The sequence below is a fragment of the Anabas testudineus genome, chromosome 13, assembly GCF_900324465.2.
Source record: "Anabas testudineus chromosome 13, fAnaTes1.2, whole genome shotgun sequence".
Lineage (NCBI taxonomy): Eukaryota > Metazoa > Chordata > Actinopteri > Anabantiformes > Anabantidae > Anabas > Anabas testudineus.
In genome coordinates, this window is record NC_046622.1 from 19,424,917 (window position 1) to 19,447,820 (window position 22,904).

General features: G+C 42.7%; 5 protein-coding genes across 9 annotated transcripts in view; 1 reads left to right on the forward strand and 4 right to left on the reverse strand.

The window, feature by feature from the left end:
- The window catches only part of schip1 (schwannomin interacting protein 1), a 171,401-nt gene extending 169,420 nt beyond the window's left edge, over positions 1–1,981 (reverse strand). Inside the window, exons 1-2 of the mRNA XM_026379151.1 lie at positions 1,944–1,981; positions 1,630–1,723 (exon numbers count right to left, since the gene is read on the reverse strand). Of these exons, the coding sequence (XP_026234936.1) occupies positions 1,630–1,723; positions 1,944–1,966 (117 nt within the window). The 5' untranslated portion in view covers positions 1,967–1,981. The remainder of the gene's footprint in view (positions 1–1,629; positions 1,724–1,943) is intronic.
- A 492-nt stretch (positions 1,982–2,473) lies between these two features.
- LOC113171711 (P2Y purinoceptor 3-like) lies at positions 2,474–3,466 on the forward strand. Its single transcript, XM_026374305.1, has one exon. It carries the CDS (start codon positions 2,474–2,476, stop codon positions 3,464–3,466), a length of 993 nt encoding a protein of 330 aa, XP_026230090.1.
- Positions 3,467–3,870: 404 nt separating this feature from the next.
- Positions 3,871–13,800, reverse strand: mfsd1 (major facilitator superfamily domain containing 1). 4 transcript variants are annotated; one of them, XM_026339714.1, is made up of 17 exons: positions 13,572–13,800; positions 13,316–13,368; positions 13,026–13,138; positions 12,889–12,931; positions 12,737–12,804; positions 12,474–12,582; positions 12,256–12,358; positions 11,668–11,766; positions 11,286–11,397; positions 9,638–9,694; positions 9,141–9,297; positions 8,768–8,865; positions 8,532–8,644; positions 7,437–7,484; positions 7,261–7,327; positions 4,451–4,556; positions 3,871–4,216 (listed from the first exon to the last, which is right to left on the reverse strand). In XM_026339714.1, the coding sequence occupies exons 1-17, from the start codon at positions 13,735–13,737 to the stop codon at positions 4,157–4,159; spliced, it is 1,572 nt and encodes a 523-aa protein (XP_026195499.1). In that variant the 5' UTR covers positions 13,738–13,800; the 3' UTR covers positions 3,871–4,156. The 4 variants fall into 4 exon arrangements, with proteins under 4 accessions (XP_026195499.1, XP_026195525.1, XP_026195517.1 ...); XM_026339740.1 differs by lacking the exons at positions 3,871–4,216; positions 4,451–4,556 and adding an exon at positions 4,723–6,147; XM_026339732.1 differs by lacking the exons at positions 3,871–4,216; positions 4,451–4,556 and adding an exon at positions 4,723–6,150.
- Positions 13,801–16,569: 2,769 nt separating this feature from the next.
- Positions 16,570–19,807, reverse strand: LOC113164281 (P2Y purinoceptor 13-like). 2 transcript variants are annotated; one of them, XM_026363521.1, is made up of 5 exons: positions 19,598–19,807; positions 19,268–19,383; positions 18,486–18,687; positions 18,003–18,392; positions 16,570–17,568 (listed from the first exon to the last, which is right to left on the reverse strand). In XM_026363521.1, the coding sequence occupies exons 3-5, from the start codon at positions 18,666–18,668 to the stop codon at positions 17,122–17,124; spliced, it is 1,020 nt and encodes a 339-aa protein (XP_026219306.1). In that variant the 5' UTR covers positions 18,669–18,687; positions 19,268–19,383; positions 19,598–19,807; the 3' UTR covers positions 16,570–17,121. The 2 variants fall into 2 exon arrangements, with proteins under 2 accessions (XP_026219306.1, XP_026219296.1); XM_026363511.1 differs by lacking the exon at positions 19,268–19,383 and having other exon boundaries at positions 19,598–19,806.
- A 1,318-nt stretch (positions 19,808–21,125) lies between these two features.
- On the reverse strand, positions 21,126–22,381 carry LOC113171720 (P2Y purinoceptor 13-like). Its single transcript, XM_026374317.1, has 2 exons — positions 22,276–22,381; positions 21,126–22,135 (listed from the first exon to the last, which is right to left on the reverse strand). Exons 1-2 carry the CDS (start codon positions 22,379–22,381, stop codon positions 21,126–21,128), a joined length of 1,116 nt encoding a protein of 371 aa, XP_026230102.1.
- Positions 22,382–22,904: the final 523 nt, after the last annotated feature.

Genomic DNA, 22,904 nt, shown 5'->3' on the forward strand with positions numbered 1-22,904 from the left:
CAAATCGCAGGACGTTTAAGTGAGCTGGTGCAAACAGTGCCGTCTCACTGGGGAGGGGGGGGGGGCAGTAATGCACTTCTGAAATATGACACCATCATGGCACCACACTCCCACTCTGTACGTCCTTCTCTATACGTTACAGATCGCCCCTGCTGCTGCTCCATCCTGTGATCCCATGACACAACGTGTGCTGTATGTAAGAGTTCTGCCCAAATACAAACGTGCTATTTACTTCATGATACTGAATGATTTTCAAGATTCAAGAAGCGTCCCCTATATTTCCTGCTTAACCCCAATAACCCCACCCCCGCCTTGACTGCTGTTTAAATAAGCTCTGTGTAAAATAGTTAACAACACGCGTCCACGGCCGTAAAATTCAGCTGTCCCATTGATTATGGGGTAAAAGCCGGATAGATTAATGTGTTTCTCCGAAGGGGGGGGGTCATGCCTCAGCAATAAATCTGAATCACTCACACGGACACAGCAAGTGGAGCAGCCTCCATATCCAATAACCTGCATTTCTATCCTCACTCATATTTCACACGCCAATTACTGGTGAGTCCTCAGCTCAGAGAGCTTCTTTGTGAAGCTCCTCTGACGCTGCATCTCACAGAGTTAGGCTGGATCAGTCTGGACATTTCATTTTTGGAAAAAGTCATAATGAAATTCCTCATTGTGTGTGTGTGTGTGTGTGTGTGTGTGTGTGTGGTGGAAATGGATTGGAACGAACCTGTGGTCGAAATGCAACGAACAACAGTTTGCAAGCATCATAATATACTGCAGAGTGAGTCAAAAGCTGTGATGGAACAGAGCTTTCCGAGCTCACGCGCTCAATATCCCCTGCTGCCGATAATGCTGCAACACTACATCACTGGCATTAAATATTCAGGAGCCCGATGCAAGCAGGTGAACTTGTGCACCTTCTCTCACCCTAGCACCACGTCACACACTTTTGCAGATGACTCGTGCAAAACCGGCTTCATCATTGAGTCGACTGCAGCGGCTGCTCTCCCCAAAACGAGCTGCCTGACTTTCAAATAACATGTTTAATGCCTCTGTTCAAGTTCTGGAGGAGGTGGAGGAGGAGGAGGAGGAGGGCATGTTGAGCTTTGCTCCGTCCCTTCCCTGCTGGAAATGCAGTGATTTAAAGCAGGAGGTGCCATGTTTAGCATTAATGAGACCTTTTAAGCTGCTGGCATGACAGAAATCTTTAAGTGAGCTCAAGCCAAAACATAAAAAAAGCTATGTGACAAACCACACTGAATGAGTTCTGTAAGAGCTGCTGTAGCTTTACAGAGGGTAACTTTCACTGTCCATGGTGCTGATTGGTCTCTGCTCTGTGTCCAGAGGCAAACAGCTGCCTAACTGTTGTCCTATTGTTTGTGCTGATTATGAGCTGTCTGGTTTCTGTTAGGATCCTACTTGCTGCTGTGAGCCTCAACTTGCTGCTCTGCTCAACAAAAGAACCCAAAAACTAAATGACATCATTGCTGAAATGTTCCCTCACCAAAAGAAGAAGAAGATGCCGTCATGTGCTGTGGACGTTTTCCCAAAGGGGACAGACTCTCATGTACAGTCCACTTGACAGTCAGGACATACACTCTAATGGGCTGTCTTCTGCCCTCTCACCTGGTTATTAATGCACAGGGCAAGGTGCTTCCTCTCCCGAGCCACGACCGCGCTCCCGCCGCGCAGCCTCGCCTCCTCTCCCTGGTACATGTTTCTGGAAGGACACGAGTTAAGACACACACACACAAAAAAAAACTCTCAAATATGAAACCGTCTTCAAGCCCCTCAGCCTGTGAACAGCCTGTACTGTTCGGCGTCCAGCTGCAGACAGCGCCGCTATGCGGGATGCTGTCACCCCTCAGAGCATGTCGGTGCTGGAGCTTCTGAATAAAACCCTGAAATGACTGAGAGCAGTCGCTGCGTTTGGCACTGACCTGTACAAGCCGTTCCTCAGCATGGCGAGCTCTGTCCCCGCGGTCACCCTGCAGATGAAGTGAGCGCTTGGAGTCGGCGGCAGCGGAGGAGAGAGAGAGCGGACTTGGACCTTTCTCGCAGCCAATGGGATTGCGCGGTGGAGCATGTGCGCCGTCAGAGCGCGCGTCCACCGTGCGATTCAACTCGACAGTCCTCCTCTCTGATCCCGGCACCGGTTTATCTGCACACGCTCTCCGTGTCCGAGCGCGTAACAGTACAGCTGAGCCTATTGTGCCTCGCGCTGTGTGTGTTTGCTCGAAGTCTACATATGGCTCTGTAATGGTTTGCATTGCACCGGTGTGGGCTGGGAGCACGGGGGTGGGGTGGATGGGTGGGGTGGGCACACACAAGTTGAACAAACACCTGCATGAGGTGCTTTTTAAACGAAGCACGCGTCATCATTAGACGGCAGCTAGGTGAGATACGGACAGGTGAGGAGCAGCGCGCCATCTGGTAACTAGAAGTCCAGTTTAGTAAGTGCTCCGAGTTAATGGACAACTTTTACGTGTGTCCAGTGTCTAGCTTCTACAAGAGGATCCTCCTGCCGGTGTCCTACAGCCTGGTGTTCATGCTGGGCCTGACGCTGAACGGCGCCCTGCTGTGGTGCGTGTGCTACCGGACGCGCCGCTGGTGCAGCACGGTGATCTACATGACCAACCTCGCCGTGGCGGATCTCCTCTACGTGCTGTCTCTGCCACCTCTCATCATCAGCAACGCCATGGGAGGCCTGTGGCCTTTCGGCAACGTCATCTGCAAGTCCGTCAGGTTTTTCTTTTTCGTCAACCTGCACTGCAGCATGATGTTCCTCACCTGCGTCAGCGTGCACCGGTTCCTCGGGGTGTGCTTCCCCATCGCTGCTGTGCGCCTCAGGACCAGAAAGCTCGCCCTGTTCGCGTCAGGCTCGGTCTGGGTCCTGGCCACGGCAGAGATTTTCCCCACACTGGTGTTTGCGCACTCGGGGGTGATTTACAACATGACCGTGTGTTTCGAAATGACCAACCCGAAGAACTTCAACGTTTACTTCCCATATGGTCTGTTCCTGGCCATAGTGGGCTTTCTGATCCCGTTCCTCATCGTCGTCACCTGTTACTGTTCCATGATCAAGGTGCTTTTCTGCAGGACAGCGGGCAGCATCTCCAGAGCCAGGACAGCACGTCTGCGCAACAAGTCCCTGTCAACCCTCCTGGTCGTGTGTCTTATGTTTGTGGTGTGCTTTGTGCCCTATCACATTGCTCGGACCGTCTACTTGTTCGTGAGGGTCTACATGACCGGACACTGTCACCTACTGAACGCGGTGATGATCTCTTATGAGGTCTGGAAACCAGTGGTCAGTTTTAACTCCTGCGCAAATCCTCTCCTCTACTTCTGGGGCTCCCGTCGGTACCGAGAGAAGCTGCAGGCCTGGCTGTGTTTGAGGAAGAGGAGGGTCCACCCCGGCCTGTGCCTGGTGGATGTAGGCAGCACAAACAAGTCGGGAGGTTAAAGAGGATTTGCCAGGAGAGTAAAAGTGGATTTAGGTACGACTGAATGGACAGTCACGACTGGAAGAACTGTACCAACACACTGTCCAAGCTGTATTAATAACTGGATTTATTCAAGTATAAAAATATAGATATTTGATAACTCAACAGGTCACAAAGGCCTCTGACATATGAGACATGTATTTTCTACTCTAGACTTTATTCTAGTAGCTTCCTGACCCGTAAAACCTGGAGGACCTTAAAACGCACTGTGGCCACAAGCGACTCTCAACGTTTGAGGGGACTGCTGCCCTCTGTCGATGGCAGATTGTGGCGTCTCTAAAACAGACCATAAAACAGCATCAGTGCATTAGCCCCAATTTTATATGACACGATTCCCTGGAACAAAAAAAAAAAAAAAAAAAAAAAAAAACACATCTCATGTTGCTTCTATAGAAGGTAACAACACCTTGAGTGCTCAAGTGTGAGACACAAATAAATACTGAAGATACATCCAAAATGTCTAATATGGTAATGTGAGGGAACAGGTGCCCATCTAAATACAAAAAAACAGCACGTGTGAGTGAGGTATAAAGTGTGGACAGGTCTCGTTCAAAAAGAGACACTGTGTGAGCCTCCTCTTCGGCTAGTGAACGCTCGTCTGGAGCCACAGCGCTGCAGTGTCAGGGGAGCAGGCGGCTGGATGAAGGGTATCATTTCAGAACACTCCTGTGGGCAAGTGATGACAGATGGGTGGAGCAGTGGTCTGGGAGCTGAAAGCGGAGAAGACAACACAGATCGAGTTTAGAGCAAAAAAATAAAATAAAAATCTATCAGTTACAGGAGAGGAGTTACTCGTGTCTATGTGGCTGTGGTGGTGCAGTAACAGCACCCCTCCTGCCTTGTGCAAAGAAAACAACTGTCACTGTTTCATATGTGAATGAATAAAGTGATTTCGATTTTGAAATGCGAAAAATCATAAGTGGTGTGTGTGTGTGTGTGCATACCTGTGCGCCCAGCCTGGAGAGGTACCGGTTGCGTAAGCCAAAAGCGGACATGGGTGCTAATCTCGCAAGATCACCCTCTGTCAGCTTACTGCGTCGCCTTTTAATCCTGCGTGGGGGGAAAATGAGGTGTCCACCTTTATGATCTCTCCACTAACACTGACAACAGCTATGTATTCATTATGAGGAAGATTAATAACTCACAGTCTGCTGGCAAAAGCAGAGGAGAAAAAAAAAAAAAAAAAGGTGAACAAAGAAGTGCAGTGACAGAGAAGTCCAGAGCTTTCAAACATGTTCATTTAATCGTATCAAATGAGATTTGGTTCTGCGAGACTTCAGGTGATTTAGTTCCTTAAAGTCTTTGATTATACAATGGATTTTCCATCATTTCTCAATCAGAGACCAGTAACAGTGAATACTTGGTATTTTAACACAGATATTCTCAGTTAAGCAAAGACTACACTACTCCCAGCATCACTCTGCGAAATGAATGACACACGAGGTGAGCAGTGCGACACAGTGGTCACTTACAATAAATGTGCAATCAAAACAGTTTCAGTTTTTGCTGCTGCTCATCTTCTTACAAGAGTTGACAGTTTTGTTAAGAATTCGATCGGGACTCATTCGTCCAACTGAGGTAGCGAATGTACATCATCCACAGGGAGACACATCTCTTTTCAAACTATGGGACTGGTGAGAGCTAAGCAGAGTGGATGAGTATTTGGTTGCACTGCTCAGAGGGAGCAAAGCAATACATTAAAAAAAGTTAATTACCCGAACTTATAAATGAACAACGCACAATTTCAATGTAGATGGGTGATGGGTGACCTATGAACAAACTGAAAGTGTGACTTTCTATCTTCCTCATCATTATACTTATGTAACATTTGATGATGCAACAGAAAATTGTTTTTTATGAACTTGCAAAACCAAGAGAAGAGCAGATAAAAGAATTAAGAAATAAAATAATCCATTAATAAAGATCTAAGCACTAAAAGAGCTATGCTCTTTTTGAGATTGGATATCATAAAAGGTCAGTGATGCATATGATTAAAACTGAGTCCAGTAAAGAGGATTCTGGTTGGCAATTCTTGTGAGTGCTGACATATGATAAGCACATAAATGAACCGCTGAGTTGCCTGCAATTTGGCAAGTGACACAGTCCTGTTGAAAACAGTTTGTTAAGAAAAGTATAAAAAAAATATTTCAAAACATCCACAAAGTTATTCTTATGTACTGTACATCTAAAAAATGAAATGAATATAGGAACCCTATATTATAAGTGCCATTAGCAGACAAATTAAGCTATGATTATCTAGTAATCTAACAGGCACATTTCCTGAGGATGTGAGACTCATCTTAAGCTGAACAATTCAATGTTTTTTATCACTTCAAGTTATCTAAACGTCTGGAACCGATGAGACTTCATGCTGACGTTTGACTAACAGCGGTCAGTGGAGAGTGAGATAAAGTCAGTGTCAGAGTTAACAGTTCAAACTGGATTAGTCTTTTGTCAGGGTTATGGTAAAGCCAGAGCCAGACAGTCAGTTCTGCTGGGAAGAGCCACAGATGAAAGCACTGGGCGGAGTCAGTAGCGCAGTCCCGCCCCATGGGAGTTGATTGACAGCTCTGGGGTGGACATTGCAGCCTGCTGGCTCTGAAGCCCGGGACCATTTGTGTTCCCTCCTCATCATCATCATCATCATCTGGAAAATTACAATTACAGCACAAACCAGAAAATGTTATTCAGTCAGTCATAAATAACATGGAATTGAATATTTCAGTGCACAGAAAAGATTAGCAGACAGTTAAGGAGTGTTACAACCGCCATTCCTGCTCACTACGTTTGTGCATAGCATGAGAAAGAAACGTAGTGAGAACCACAAGAGAACTGGTGTTCTTTGTTTGAATGCTGCAAAGGTCGAATAAACCAGCTGCAGGTGGTGAGCTACAGACGTGCACAAACTGTTGTAGTGAGGGAAGCTGTGTTTGATTAATGTTTTCCATGAATAATAATAGCAGGTGCATGAGCACCCTTAACACCACCCTTCAGGACGCAGTGAATAAGAAGAGCACAGTGAAGCACATCACTACGATACCTTCAGTCATAACGTGCAAGTCTTCATTTTCAGCATCATAAGAACACCCAAACTGTCCAATAATCACCTCAGAAGTAGTCCACATTACTAATGTTCACAATATATTTTGTTATAGATGATGGAGAAGCATTAACTAGCCAGAATTAAAACAATAATTCATTGTTTTCTTTTAAATATGTTGGCTATGTTCACACATGTGACGGGGACAACTTTCCTTCATTTTCACTTTGAATATTTGAAGGTAAATTACCTCAGACACACTGCTCTTAAAGAGAGCCTCTTATTACTGGCTGGGCCGCGAGTAGTTTTGCTGGAAACATTACTCACGACTAAAAGTTCAACCAGCTGACATGACAATCATGTGAAAATCAGCTCTTTACACCTGAGCCTTGTAAACTTACACTGGTCATGTGAATGAAGGAAAGAAGATGGGATCAAAGAACAAATCCATAAAAAGACAGCGTGACTGTCACTTAGTCGGGTAAACACTGAAACCAACAGTATCCATCACACTGAAATCTCAGACTCAGCTTGTTAAATCATTTAACTAGAGCTGAGGACACATCCCGAGTGATTTAGTGCAAGAGCTCTTGAGAGTGTTCCTATCCAAAGTACACCCATGCCACTTGATTGCATGAGCAGGCTGTTACGTTTCTCAGATGTTTGTCTAATAACCGTGTAAGGAAAAGAGACAGTGGGGTCAAAACTACTCACTCTGCATCTGCGGTGCCTTCCTTCTGGAGTTTGGCTCTGGCTGAGGCTGACCGGTTCAAATCTCCACCTGGAACAAGAGATGGGGGGTGCAGAGATTAACTAGTGAGTGGGTCTCGAGGGCGACAAAAGGAAAAGTGACTCAGAGGGAGAGTTCAGGGCTTCAGTTTTTTCCTTACCACGGAGATAATCCACAAAGTACAGCATCACCACTGCCATCAGTGCAACTGCAATGAAGAAAAGAAAAATGTAGGAAAATCACTGAAAGTCACTCAAACAGTAATGGGAGTTTAAATTAGGTTATGTCAAAGACATTTTTAGGATTTACTCTTGATGAGTATATGAAAGATGAAGCTGCTATTAAAATGCTGTCGGATTCTAATGGGACAGTACTGGGGTCGGTTATAGTGAAGATCTTAGTCAACTTCCACTCAACTGTTTGTGGTTCTCCTACAGTGAATTATGCTGCAGGAATATGAGGGTTTCAAGAGAGTAAAATGTGAGATGCCATTCAGAACGGAGCTATACGATGTTTCCTTCCATAAATTTGCTCGCCTCTTAGCTGCTCAAGGAGGGATGGGCTGGGTGCCTGAATCAGTGAAGCGTAAATGTGAAGTGATAAGACAGTGGAAAATATGACAGAAGATAAGATGACTAAACGGGTTTTACTTTGGACTAAATCAGACAATTCTCCATGGACTGCCGAGCTTCACTTCATTATGGAGAACACTGGTTTCCAGTATATCTGAATGTATCATTTAAGGTGTAAGACTGATATAATTACAACTCAGATACTTAAATTGTTTATGCCATAATGCGCTAAAACATGTAACGCTGAAGACAAAATTACCAACTGATATTCAAACTAAGCACTCCTATGATATAGACCGTTATGTTCAATCACATTTACCAGGCAGGAGGACGACAGGTTGTGTGAGCTGTGTGATGAGGAAAACTGAGAATCACACTTTCCTGTGTCTGATCTCTGTTGGGAGTGTATAACAAATTCTGTCTTTGGTTAATGTGCGAGCAGGATTCTAGATCATTTAGAAGCCAAGATGATGAAAATCTCTTCGGTGTTTTTAACACCTGGAAAGGAGGAAGCTCTTTGTTTGTTTAGCTGTGGTGGTGTGATTCAAATGGGAAGCTGGATCTGGCTGTCTTTGTATACCATATCTTGTAAGCTCAGATGAAGTGGACATTTGTAAATGCATCACACAATAATAAAAAAAATATCTCACAAGCACACAAACAAACAAGCAGAAAATACTGACTGCAAATGCAGGCACAGAAAAACACCTCCAACACCAGGTATCCTCTGCTGTCTAGGATGGCTCCTGCCGCCATGGCAATCAGAGCAAGACCCAGGTTTTGGATGGACTGCATGCTGGTGGACAAAGGAAAGTAAATGTCAGTGTCAATGATGAAAGACATGTATCAATTGGTGGATGGCTTAAACAGGGAGAACATCCACAACGGACTTGATAACGAGGTCATTACGGGTACATACAAGCCATAGGCCGTCCCCAGCTGGTGCTCAGGCACCACGAAAGCCACCATGGGCCACAGTGCACAGGCCAGTAAGGAGTAGGACACACCAAGCAGAGACTGGAAAACAAGCAGACACACCCATGCTCTCATATTACTGTGTCTCACATCATGCTTCAGGGCTTTGCACAAAATGTCTAATGAAGATTTAAAAACATATTCAAAACAGACTGGTCAGTAACTCAGCATCCTGTTGTGGAACTCTAATAGTACTAAAGAAAAAAAACAACAGTGATACAGTATTTATTAGAAATGATGAGGTTCTACCCTCCTTACATGTGTGTAAATATGCAAGATTAAAGTAAAATGCAAAAGGTGGCCGGGTTGGGCACTACCATGGCGATCCAGGGGTTCCAGAAGGTGAAGGCCAGTATCATGTGAGAGGCGAGCGTGGAGATCACTGCGATTATTACCCAGACCACGTTCCTCCCTGTCTTATCAACCATAAAGCCCAGAACTGGAGACGCAGGAGCTGAGATGATGTACACAATGCTGTGAAAAAGCAGGGAATGGCATTAACACACATTCCACAGTGCAATGCTGATGACTGCTGTACTTGTGAGTGGGACTACGTGTGTGTGTGTGAGAGAGAGAGCTGATTAATGAGAATTATCTGAATGAAGACAACCTAAATCAGTGTGGTTTTACTATGTTCCGAGCTTAAGGAGGTTTAACATTTCTCAGCTATCAAATTTCTCTGTTGCCGTAGTAGAAATGTAATTAGACCAGTGATCCATGAAAAATGCAGCCCATGAAGGCTGCAACAGAACATTATAATGGTGTTCATATTATAAAGCAGATCGGTCTGAACAACCTGTTACACCTCAGTTACCTGTTGACAGCTCTGGCTTCAGCCGGGGAAAAGTTGAATTTCTCAATGAAGAAGACTCTAGGAAAAAAAACAAAAAGACAAGATGATGGCTCAGAGTACAGAGGGCTCCTTAGCCGTTATGTTGATGTGAACACTGGAGATGAGAAATCGAGTTGACCCCTGCAGCAGGTAGCTCTCAGTCTTCAATACATTGTTTTCTGTCCCATTTGCATAACAACTATTTGCTCTGTAGGCACCGACCCTGTGTGGAAAATCCATGTCAGTTGCTAAGTGATTTGAGAGTGCCTTTCAGTGGAGGAAATTCAGGACGCGATAGTTTCAATTGGTTTCTTTCATGGCAAACCCATTTGTCAAACCGCCTTCCATTTCTGACTCCCTCCCTTTGTGCTTCGTTGACTTAGCATTGTGCTGTCGCACCGCTGAATCTTTCCTTAGACACAGGCATTGTACTAATTTAATAGAGGTCCACCATTTAATTCCTACTACGCAATCTAAACATAATACCATCTTGTTTAGGAGGTGACTTCTTTCTTTACCCAGAGACAAGTAATGATCGTGAGGTTTTGTTTGTTTGTTTTTTTTTTTAATCACGAACAAAAGCAAATCTTCAGTATTGAGTTATGTAAATATGATTAAAACATCTTTCCATTTATTCTGATTTTTTTTACTGATGCTTCTAGAAAGATGACACAATTCTATTAAAAGAGAAATGACACATAAAAAATGAAATCAGCAAAAAAACTAATGCCATTAACAATGACCATACTGACTAATAAAAATGATTTTTCTGTCCCACAAACACCGTCCACCCAGCACACTTTGCTACCTTAGTGGAAAGACAGGTGAAACATGCCTCCTGCTCCCTACCAAGTTAAGAAAATGTAGCTCCCTGCTAAATGTGAAGACACAGAGTTGTCTTAGATAACAGGAAAGCCAAATGCATCTAATGTGTACCATCAATGTCTGTCCAGCATCTTATTCTAACCAGTTCATCAATGAGTCCAAGTTCAAGTGGATGTTTGTGCCAATTTCAGAGAAATCAAGGCATTCACAGTGATGGATGGACAGACAACCCAAAATCATAACCCCTGCATACCAGCAGCAGGCGTCAACACTAAAAATACCATCTGTACACCAGAGAGAGAGAGAAAATTAGCTAGCCGATTACCCACTGGTGAACTGTTTAATACAAATGTATTGCATATACCCAGAGAACATTAACATTAGCCAACTTAAAGAAACTACGCTAATAGACCAGATGTCATAATAAAGTCATGTTAAACTTAACAAATCATTCTACAATTTGTTTAGTAGTAGAAATGTCTGAGGAAAAAACATTAGGCTCTAAAAATCAACCTCAGTAACGAGCAAGGAGCTGGAGAGAGCACTGGGAAAGGGAATCGTCAACCAGTGCTTACAGAGCAGACATCAGAGCCTTCTGTAAGACGACTTGAATTAGTATTTTGAAAAGGAAGTTGACTCTTTTTAAATAGAAGTCAGTTGGAATTGGAGATATAAATTATAAAACACATTAAGGTGGCCATCATTCTGCCAATTTAATGAGAAACACACCAACAGCCTTGAGTCACACAGACAACACAATGTACTGAATGCACTAGTTAAGAGATGGCACTGTTGTAATACTCACTGTCCCAGTCCAATAAAGGGGAAAACGGCAACATAGTAGCCCACGCAAATGATGAAGATGAGCCACAGGGGGAAGGGGAAGTCTTTCACATCTCTCAGCTGGATCACCTCACCTAATGTGGAAGATGAACAGACATGAAGTTCAGCCTGAGAGCTAATTTGTTTTCAACTGTAAACATAAACAGCACTTCAAATTAAACTACACATTACACTGTGTAACCCCACTGCATCCAAATGGTGAAGCCAGTAAATTGTGCAGCTAAAGTGTTACTTTAAAGGGAGATAATAAATAGAAAATGTGGCCTCACAATGACTGTGAAAGGCAAACTGAAAACCAAAAGAATAATAAATAAAATAAATAAAGTTAAGTTAGAATGCGTCACCTGTTTTGCCTTGTTCCTTGTGGAGAATTTTCTCTGCTCGTTTGTCAAAGAATGCCAACACTAAGGCACAGATTAGTGAAAACAAGCAGGTTGCAGAAGCTAAGGAAAGAGAAACAGACATCAATACATATTGATTAGACCAAAAAAGGGAATGGAAGCTTCAGTTGTTAGTTTGGTGATAAGGTTATCAAGGAGTTCAAGTTAAGATACCTGACAACTGCTGGCTGACTCTATTGTTCATGTGATTTTATCTCAAATGGTCAGAGTCAAGTTTCATTAACAGAACATAAAACCAACACACTGCAGAAGTGAAAGCACTTTCAGAATAACCAAGAAGTAGCAGTGACACTCCTCCTAACTCTTGTGATTCATCCGTGTCAGCGACCAGTAGCACTTTTAGTTCTCCAAAGCACGTCACTCTGTCTCTGCTGCCTGTGCAATCTGAGATTGTTGGTTACAGAGAAAGGGTCCAGTATCTCAGACACAGACAGAGACCAAGCACCTGTAACTCTAGTCTTGAGACTTTAACACTTATCGAATGGCAAAGCAAATTCCCACCCAGCTAAAGCTTGGGTGTGTAAAACGTACCTATCATGAGTGATATGCCTAGAGCAGTGTATCCAGGACCACCGACGAGGGCTGCGATTTTGTTGTACACCCAGCCCATGATGTTCATGTTCACTGTGCTGCCCTTGAGGCAAATAGAGATATGACAGCGAATGAACCTTGGGTTTAAAAGCTCCTTTGTGGTGGCTACAGTTTTTTGAAAGAATGTGAATTTCTTTTTCCATCGGCAGGCTCCTTACCAGTCGAGCCATGCTCAGCTGAAGACCAAACACCAGATTGAGCTCCTTTCCTTTGAACCAGTTCACTGCATACGTGTTCTGGGCTACAGCCAATGACTCTCCACCAATACTACGCAGGAAAAGAGAACAGGGAGAAGGAAGCATCTGAACCCACTGACTGAGCTTGTCAATTAACCCGACATTAACATATTTGCAGCTCTATGGTTAACTGAATACAGAGGAAAGAACAATATGTGTGGCAAAAATAGCAGAATAATATTTACCCAAATACAAAACGCCCTAATTCCATCAGCCAGAAATGGTTCGTCCAAGCTCCAGCAGCAAAAATGACCTGTGTAGAAGTGGAAACAATCTTAATGCCATCTATTTTCTCTCTTTATTTACAAGTCACTTTTAGATTTTGGAGTGAACATACCTGTCCAACACAGACAAAGAGGGAAAAGATGATGGTTCCCAACCTGTTAAAAAAACCAACAACAATGAAAGACGATACTGGCACAAAAACAAATGCAAAAGCTCTTTTTAACAGACGTGACTTATTATTCTCTGTACCTGATGCCAAAGACCCTGTCGATCATGAATCCCCCAAAGAAGCAGAGGATCACATTGGGCCACGAGTACCAGGCATACAGCTGCATGAAGCTTGCAGTGTTCAGGTTCAGATCCTGGTGCAGACAGGAAAGAAACACGTCAGGTGCCTGTTGGTCACTTCAGCTGCTTTGGTTTTAAGAGTCATCATTCAAATCAAGGTGTGAACCACTGAGCAATAAGGACTGGCTTAATGTGGCTGCTCCTGCTGGAGTTTTAGAAACTATGTGGAGACTTTACAGAGTCTAAATTACCTGGAGGACCTGGGTTTGAAGTGCAGCAGGGTTGTCATAACAGAAGTAACTTCCTGGAAAATGAATTAAGTGCATTAAAGGACAACATTATACTGGATTTGTTGAGCTAAACGTTACATGAGCTACTCCGAACAACAACACTGCCAGCTGTCTTCAAGTCAAAAGTTATTTTCTGGATTTAATTTGAATTTCCACAACGAACCAGGGTGGTTTACTTTAGGGAAGTTAGGGGGTTTTACTGAAGTGAAACACTCACCGAATCCCAGAAAGCACATAAATAGCAGGACGACCACTCGGTGAAGAAGGTGGTTGGGGTCGCATATAGCCGGCAACGGTCTGCCGGGGCCTCTGGAGGTCTTTCCACCGGGGAGCGGCTCGTCCTCGTCTCCCAGCAGGCTGCGCTGCTCCTCGGATCCCGCCATGTTCGTTCGTTTGGGAGACGCAGAGGGAAAAGTAGCCGGCGCGGAGGAAGACGACTGCGCTCGATCACATGACCCGCCAGGCGCGTCATGTGGCGTCATGGCGCGTTCAGGTCGTCTCGCTAAAATTGGTGAGCAGAAAGTTTCGATATCCACTCCGCATTCAGGACAACATTTGAGAATGGTGTTGATGTAACTGTCAGTGGTTCATTAGCAGTCAGTCTGCCAACTGTTCGTCCACATGTCTATTGAAGTGCTTTTTAACAAGGTGTCGCTGTTCTTGTAAGGCTAACGTAAACGGCATCCACCTAGCAATTACGGCGGTACACTGGTTTAAACACTAAGGCCTGAATGCAGCATTAGCCGGTTAGCTTGTTTTAGCCGCAAGTGTTTGTGCGTCCGCGTGCCCGCTGAGAACACGGGAGCGTGCACGATGATGTTTTTAGAGAGTTATAATGACGGTGATAAAATATAATGTATTTATAGATAAATACATAAATAAATACACTACACCCTGCGGTTGTGCAGGTTGTAGTGGATTTATTTATAGATAAATACACTAAATAAATACACTACAACCTGCGGTTGTGCAGGTTGTAGTGTATTTATTTATAGATAAATACATTCATAATGAAATAAATCCAAGCACCAAACAGAAACAAAACGACCACAAATGAAGCTGCCGTGTTGTTTTTAGTACTTTTACTGGTGGGGGGACAATGATAATGTTCTTTATCATCGCATTTTACTCCAAATGTTTATTTTATGTCTACATATTGTATTTATGTTCTTAACAGTTTGATGTTATTTTGTTGTCACATCTATTTTTGTCTCCTAATTGTGGTTATTCTATTCTATATTCACTTAATTTCCTTTAATTTTAAACTATGAACACTCCCGTCATATAAAGGCCCAGGGGTCTTTCAGGCCCCAATGTTTGACCTGCTCTGTGATGCATCTATGTCCAGTGCATTAGAGTGAAGTCACCTAGAAAAACTGTTAATATTTGATCTAATTATGAGAAAAGTCACCAGGGACAGAATTTTTATATTTAAACTGAATCTTGATTTTACATGTCAGAGCGGTTGTGCAGGTTGTAGTGTAAGTGAATGGTAACTTTGGCTCCATTAGCTGCTTTCAGATCAATATAACCGAATGTCTGCGTGAAGTGTCAGTGTTCACTTTGCAGGTACGAGAAGAAAAAGACACGAGTGAGCAACGAAAAATGATGCTGCATCAAGCTTTACAGTTACAGATAAACCTAAAAAAATACTTTCTACCACCAGTTTCCTGTGCATCCATTTGCTTTTCTTAAAGCTTTTATTTTTACCACTTTATTTTAATGCTTTGTTTTTGTATATCAGCCCACACATGTGTCACTGCAGACATTTTCATCAAGTGTCTCACTGTACTAATTGCTTAGCAAAAGCCAAGTAGTATTTTGGGCCCTTTTAAGTTACCATAGCACAGATGCACTGTTATTTTAGTTTGCTTCGAAAATTTGGTTTATATGAGTACTTGTGGTTTGACACTATTATTATTATAACTGCTTTGTGGTGCTTTGTATATGTAGCATATGGACAGTATTTATTAATGGGACCCCTTCAGTTACCATAGCACAGGTGCACTGTTATTTTAGTTTTTACTTCCATTTTGTACTTAGTGAGTCAGTGCTTCAAAATTTCGTCCATATGAGAATCTTCTTAGCTCCATAATGCTTAAAAAAACTGATGACTGCTTTTTGTATGCCTCAGACCTTTGCTCTCAGACCTGTGTTGAGTTCCAGCTCTGTTTGTGAGTTGAGCTTACAGTTCAGTTGTGAATATGTGATTATTTCAAATCTGCATCCCAGTGTTTGAGAAGAGAGACGTAAGCCTGTTTCATCCCTGTTTTTATTCAGTGACAGTTTGAACAATTGAACAATGTGTCAAAATGACTTGTTAGACCTATGGCTTACGTCTGAAAACATAATAAGCTGCCTAAGATTCATCTCTATCTAGGGAGTCTTGACACAAAACCGTTTATAAACCTCTGCTGGCATCGCCGAGTAGACTTGACAGGTTTCTCTGTCATGTAAGCTGCGCCACGTTGTTTCATGAGGTCCACCACTCGCAGCATGTTTGTGTGAAACTATCAGTCCCCACCTCAAACTGCATCCTTTTTATGTGCTTAGTCCCCAGCATGTGTCTCTGCACAATACTAGGCAACACTATCTCCTGCGTTTATTTAATTTCTATGAATGTCATATAGAATTTCTCATAATTCACCGCTGCAGGGTCATCTGTCAGAGGATTTGAGCTGAGGGTGACAAAAGGGCCTTCCCCCAGCTGCAGTCACCGCACCAACTGTTGTGTAGCTCATTAATTTCCTGCTCAAACCTCGACCTGTGTCGAAGGCGGCAGAGGGTGGGATGGAGAAAGATCATATTTCATTATTACATCAATCAGACCTACTTGCAGACACGATTGTAAATCTAGGGTGACGTAAATCCTGCAGAAGTTTGTGAATGTCCCGAAAAAAGAAAATCTTCAGGAAAAAGGCTATTTAATCAGGTTCTGCTGTGTTGTTTTTTTTCCTAATAGGTTGATCCTGGTTTTAACAAGAAAACAGAAAGTAAAGCTCTATGTCAGAACTACCAGGGAAACTGGCTTATTTAGTTTTCCTCTTTGTCTAACACTCTTATTTTATTCTTGGTGAATACATACAATAATGTGTCTGTGTCATTACATAGTAAAGTTATAAACTCCATTATTAATAATAAAACTTCAACTAATATTGAAAAACCACGCAGTTTCATTATGAAATATATTAATTTTATTATTATAATTATTCTCATTGTTGTTATTTATATTGCACAGAGGTTGTAGCTGTAAGCAGTGTCGACTGCAGTCCTTTGTTCCCTGCTCATTTTGTTATCATTCAGCCTCTGCTCACATTGTGGTGTGATTGTTGGGGAATATGTGCTGTCAAGATGTTTGCCCTTTAGCCAAAGTCTTGTGAAGGGAAAGTGCAGTTTGAACGAGATTAGGGAGAAGGAAGTAGAAAATGACAGCAAGCACAATTAAGGAAATGTATTGGATGACTTAGCAAACAAGGGACAGACGTGCTCGGTTAGTACAGTCAAAAATAACATTGGTGGCATAGCTTCATGACCACTGCATCACATGTTTGACTTTTTTCTGTTGTCCAGCATTTTCCATAAAACATATAATCATCACCATGTATTAATTTTAGATTTTTTACACTGTCGTCATCAAGATAAAATACTATTTACAATTGAAATACACTGAAAGAAGGACTTACACAGAAAGAACAATCTGCCCTTAATTATTACTGTTATTTCCTGTGTCCTATTGTCCAATGCCCAGCTTCATACAGTATATTCCATTATTTCACATTGTTACTGTGGGCTAGTTGTGACATCTCCAGCTGAGTCGATGTGGCCGTGGAAGCCTCCATGGTGCCCTTAGGGAATGGCTTGCGACAGAGTGTAGCGGTGAGCCTTTTCCTGAACACCTTACACAGGAACACGTAGATAAGCGGGTCAAGACAAACATTTGTGGTTGACAGCCATAATGTGGTTTCCTTGGCAATGTAGAGTGCCTGGCAATGACTGGTCGCACTGCGCGTTTGGGTCAGAGTGTAAGGAACGCGTGCAAAGTGATAGGGGGCAAAGCAGATGAAAAACACCCCCACCACCACAAAGACCTTCGCCTTGGTTCTGCGACTGGCTCCCCGCGATTTGCTCTTAGAGGCTTTGTATGACTCATAAACCTTCTTGCTGATGAATGTGTAGCAAACCACCATCAAGGCCAGCGTGCCCCAGAAAACCACCTGGAAACATATGTAAACATAGCATTAGGTAAGGTAGTTGACACAAGGTTTCGTTACAACCAACAGGTTGTATGTGAAACATCGCTGTAGTAAGAGTCTAGTATCTAGCTTTGTAATGATTATGCAATCAACAGTGCACTGTATTTAAACATGCTGCCATCACAGTACAGTAATTCTATTGTACACAGAAGTCTTTGGATGGATTAATTAAATAAGGCCTTAATTCAAAGTGCTAATTTTACTTTTACTAGAGCCGGGCTGGCTGTTAACCCTGTTTCAAGTCTTTAAGCTACACTAAGATAACCTACTGCTGACTCCAGCTTCATATTACAAGGACATGAAAGGCAGTGGTATTGATCTTCTTAGCAAGAAGGAACTGTTCTTAATTATTAATAGGAACATGTTTACAGTAGATAGTTTTGTTCAATATGTACCTGACAGAAGTAGTTGAATCCTTCATGCCACAGCAGGCCTACTTTGCTCTTCAAGGAGGTACACTTCAGTCTGCCTCCAGAGGTCTGCACTGGCTTGTCACTTAGAATAACGTTGGGTAGTGCTAAGGATAGCATCACCACCCAGACAGCCGCACTCAGCACCTGACCAACACGAACCTGCCGCAGGAAACTTTTCCCAAAGGGCCGGACTACCTTCAGGTAGCGGTCCAGGCTGATGAGGCCCAGCAAGAGGATACTGATGTACATGGTGATGTAGAAGAGAACCGCAGAGTATCGGCAGTAGAAGGCGCGTAGATAAAAGGAGCCCACACCAGCATCACTTAAGACTTTGAAAGGGATGGTCAGGGTCATCAGCAAGTCGGCCACCACCTGTTGTTGGAGGATCATAGGTTGTTTTTTTTTGTTTTTTTTCTGACATCTTTGCTTGCTTTACAGTGACAGCAAAATGCCTCCATGTCTTACCACGTTTTTTAGAAAGACCACAAATGTTGAGGTGCTGGGGATGCTGAAGAAGATCCATGCAGCCAGGGAATTCAGGATCAGGGCCACTATGAAGAGGACGCTGTATAGACAGGGGAAAACCACAGCTGTAACGCTGGTATCCCGCACACACTTGATGGACGTGTTGGACATGGTGTTGTTCATTTTCACAATCTTGATGGACCTTTAGAAGGATGAGAGAGAGAGAGAGAAGAAAGAGAGAGACATAGTTAATTAAGCTGGAACACTGTCATATGCTGCTTAAGGACATGTACAAAGGCAAAGACCACAGTATCCTGTCTGTTACTATCATTTTATGGATATCCCAGAAATTCCTCAGACAGACTGTAGCTGGAATCCCACAGCATTTTACACTTATGATATGACTACATTCACCTCAAGTAAAGCATAACTCCTGCATTTTACCAAATGGGTGTCACTGAGTAGAGCTGACTACTCTGACAGTCAGTCATAGTGATATGACAGCCAAAGATAGACTCAATACACACTGATGAAGGCATCTGACAAAAAACGGTTGCACTTGTTCATTCTGAATTCACAGCAGCAGTTTATGTGTCTGGCGTGTTGGATTTATGTTAAAGACCTAAACAGCTTCTGCAGGAGCTGGAGCAGGAGCTATGGCAGCCAACACATACGGTCCTAGGAGCTAACGTGAATGTGTGAAAGTGTTTCTCACACAACTTCTACCTTAGTTACAAGCTTGGATCCGTATTTTGTCAAGAAGAAGAACAATCGAGTCTTACCTTCTTAGTGTGTCCTTCTCATCATCGGACTGAGGGGCATGTGTAGAAGAAGCAATGACAAGCTCCACTATTTCAGAAGCAGGAAGAAGTAAAATATCTAATTCCTCTTCTTTGTTCTTACCCACAAGATGAAAATGAAACAAATATAAAAAAAAAAACTAAGAAAGAAACAAACAAAAAAACTAATTGCAAACCTCTCGTGTTACTTTATCTATTTAATTCAACACAGAATACTATTTGTGACCTCAGGAGATTTCAGTCTCTGCCTCTTTCACTATTTTCGCTCTCTTTTGAAATGTGTGTGTGTGTGTGTGTGTTTGATGCTCTTACAATGGGTGGTCTCTGGAGCTACTGTGTGGCTGTCTTGTCACAATCCCTCTGAGTTTGCCAGTCTCCCTCCGGGTGAAAGACCCTTTCCTTCCTTGCTTCCTGTTCCAATTGTCTGCTGAGAGGCTTGTTCTGCCCCGTGCCAGTCCCCCTGCCTCCGCTACAGCTTGCGTCACTCTCAGTAGCTGTTGACAGACAAACTCCAAAGCCACAGACTCTTTCTTTTATTTGACACAGTTTTTAGAGACCTCCTGCACTTCTCTCCACCCTGCGGTCTATTTACCCCACCTCTGTCTGTGTGTTTTCTCATCATGATGCTCAGTTAAACAGAAACAACCAGAGCTGTGGTTTTAGTGAGCAAGAATGCCCATTATAATGCAATACCGTCTTCTCAGTAGTAGGTTATTTATGACTTCCTTTAACTTGTTTATCATAAATACCACAAATACCAGCACATAAAAGGCATATTTGTTTATTTTATTTTGTCACATGATTTGAATACACTTTAAAAGTTACATACACATATTTGTTCGATATTTTGTATAATCAGTAACTACCATCGAGTGCAACAAGAGCAATATAAGTGATTTATCACTTCCTTCTCTTCATACCTCAATCATTTTTGCCTTCATAGAGTTTTATTCCCATTTGTGCCTTCTTATAAATAGTTCATGCTGAGAACAACGCAGCACGATTTCCTGTGTGATTTTGCTTGGATCTGGTCCAGGAATTCTGACCGATGACGTTTTAGAAATGTGTGGTTTCCAGCACCCGCATGCTCTGTAAATTCTAATAAATACACACAAAATGGCAATGATCAGGTAATCGCAACCTCATTTTTAATGTCTGTTACTTCACACTCTATCAGAAAGTCCCACATAACCATATTACCCAGCAGTCGAGATGATAACAAAGTCGTGAAATCCTTTAGAAAACAAGATTCACTATATATTTTACAGCAATGGAGAAAACGCATGTTTACAAATAGACAAATGTAGGAATACAGCAAAACTGACTTGGTCCTTTTTGCAAACATCCTTTATTCTTTGCAGTAAACTCTTCATGTTAAGCGCAGATTAGCACACAGCACAGCTGATCACATCTGCAGATAGACACACTGCATATTTGCAAAACTCCCTGAAAGACCTATTTCACTGTTGCCACAAACATTGTAAAACTTCACTGTGTGATGCAAATGTTAGGTATAGTTACTTAACTTGTTTTGCATAACTTGATTCACAGTCACTCTCCTCGAACTATATTTGCCCTCGGATTTTCTGAGCTTCCAGTGCTACTGTAAATTCATATCACTGTATAATTCATATCACCCTCTTATCTCATCTATGCTTATTGTATTTCCTGTTAAGGGTTTATAAGCCGCAGTATTTTTACAAGACACAAAACATTGCAACAAAGCACAGCATCGGTGTGGATCGAACAAGTAAATGCAGCAATTAGCAAAATGTTCAAAAAGAAATGAAGATGAATCAGATTCTGTAACCTGGGCTCATGGCACATTGTATTAAGGACCTCAGAGTCTATTCTTTGATGAAGTTGCTTCTGCTTTGCCTGCTGCAGCTACTTTAAACGTAGTCAGAACATTTTTCGTCATAGACGTGAGCTTCTCCTTGAACTCGCGACACAGAAAGACGTAGAGAAGGGGGTCCATGCAGGTGTTTGCGGTGGCGAGCCACAGGCTGAATTCCTTGGCAAACTTGGCCATTAAATAAGAGCAGCTGGTCATGGAAGAGTAGCTGACTTGTTGGAAAGTGTACGGGATTCTGACAATGTGGTATGGCGTGAATGACACAAAAAAGACGAAGACAACCAGAAAAACCCGGAGTTTGATCTTCTGCTTTCCCTGGTTGTTATTGCTTCCAGATTTTCGAATAGAGTAGAAAACCTTGTTTGCAATGCAAATGTAGCAAACTGCAATGATCACACTGATGACCCAGAATAAAACATTCAGGGAAATCACTATTATACCATGGAGCTGAATTCCATCTGGTCCTTTCAATATCATACAAGAGCTGATATCTGTCGTATTGGCTGCTGATTTGTTAGTTAGAATGATATTTGGTAAAGCTGTGCCACCAAACAGTATCAACCAGACGAAGCCTGATGTCACTTTGCTAAATTTCAGACTAAGGAGCTTGTTCCGTGGTGCCATGATCTTAAAGAAACGGTCCAGACTGATGAAGCCCAACAAGGTGATACATGTGTACTGTGTGCTGTAGAAAGTGGTGCTGAAAAAGCGGCACGAGAGTTTAAATAATGTTTTTGGCGCATCGCGCAGGTCGCTGGCAGCTTTGAGTGGGATCAGCAAGGTTAAGATTAAGTCAGCAGCTACCAGATTTTTCAGGTACACCACAAAGGTGGAGGTGGACTTGAGGTGCAGCGACACCCAGGCTGCCATACCGTTCAGGAACAGAGCTAAGGGGAACATCAGGAAGGTGAGAGCTGGGAAGACGTTCTGGTTGTAAGTGAAACTGACACACTGGGAGTTATTTGAAGACGTCTGATTGAGTTGCATCGCTGTACCTGAGGACGATGAAAGAGTTTAAAACACACATGGGAAGCAAGTCGCCCTTTAAAACACAGGATTGCTACATGTTAAATAGTAACTCATTTAAATACACTGTATTTGTCTGGCTTAATGTTTTTCCTCATCATCTACTCACTCTGCTGGCTCATATCAAAGGCAAGGTCCAGCCATTCGTCCATTCTCTTTTGATTGTCAGAGTTCAGCTGCAGGTTAAGCAAAGCAGAGAAGCAGTGTGTTTTCATGTTGATGTTTAAACCGTCATGCCCTCGACTTTCTTATCTAAAATTCTAAAATACATATCTATACATTTTAACACAAACTCCGAAATGGCAATGGCTCCTAATACTGTAGGTTTCCTCATCCTGGCTGAACAAACAGTAGAGTGGATGAAGAAACAAACTAATTTCACAGAAGAAGGCGTTAAAGGAATGAACAGAGATGAAACACTGCATTGTGAACTAATGGTAAGAATAAGATGCATTTTGACAACTTACATTAGATGACTCGACTCACTCTTCTCAAATGCAAAGTTGTGAAATGGAACTGTGTGCCAAGTACTGATACATTAAAGTGTTTAAGAAACACTGTTGATTTTCCTAGCAAACAAATCACTATTTCAGCTGTGATGAGATGGCAATTAATCATGTCATATGCAAAAATAGGGAAAACTTACTGGGCTTTAGCTGAAAGAAAAACAGGCGTCACACAGCCAGTTGACAACACCAAGGTGAGACTGGATGGGTGGAGGCTCGCATCAATCTTGTT

Excerpts from the sequence above, each read along its gene's own strand:
- LOC113171711 (XM_026374305.1), top strand. The coding sequence starts at position 2,474 with ATGGACAACTTTTACGTGTGTCCAGTGTCTAGCTTCTACAAGAGGATC.
- mfsd1 (XM_026339714.1), bottom strand. The coding sequence starts at position 13,737 with ATGGCGGGATCCGAGGAGCAGCGCAGCCTGCTGGGAGACGAGGACGAG. Across the intron at positions 13,369-13,571 it reads TATGTGCTTTCTGGGATTCG|GAAGTTACTTCTGTTATGAC; the intron begins GTGAGTGTTTCA and ends TTCATTTTCCAG. Across the intron at positions 13,139-13,315 it reads TTCAAACCCAGGTCCTCCAG|GATCTGAACCTGAACACTGC; the intron begins GTAATTTAGACT and ends TGTCTGCACCAG.
- LOC113164281 (XM_026363521.1), bottom strand. The coding sequence starts at position 18,668 with ATGAACAACACCATGTCCAACACGTCCATCAAGTGTGTGCGGGATACC. Across the intron at positions 18,393-18,485 it reads TGGTCTTTCTAAAAAACGTG|GTGGTGGCCGACTTGCTGAT; the intron begins GTAAGACATGGA and ends CTCCAACAACAG. Across the intron at positions 17,569-18,002 it reads GATTCAACTACTTCTGTCAG|GTGGTTTTCTGGGGCACGCT; the intron begins GTACATATTGAA and ends ATATGTTTCCAG.
- LOC113171720 (XM_026374317.1), bottom strand. The coding sequence starts at position 22,381 with ATGAAAACACACTGCTTCTCTGCTTTGCTTAACCTGCAGCTGAACTCT. Across the intron at positions 22,136-22,275 it reads CTTTGATATGAGCCAGCAGA|GTACAGCGATGCAACTCAAT; the intron begins GTGAGTAGATGA and ends CATCGTCCTCAG.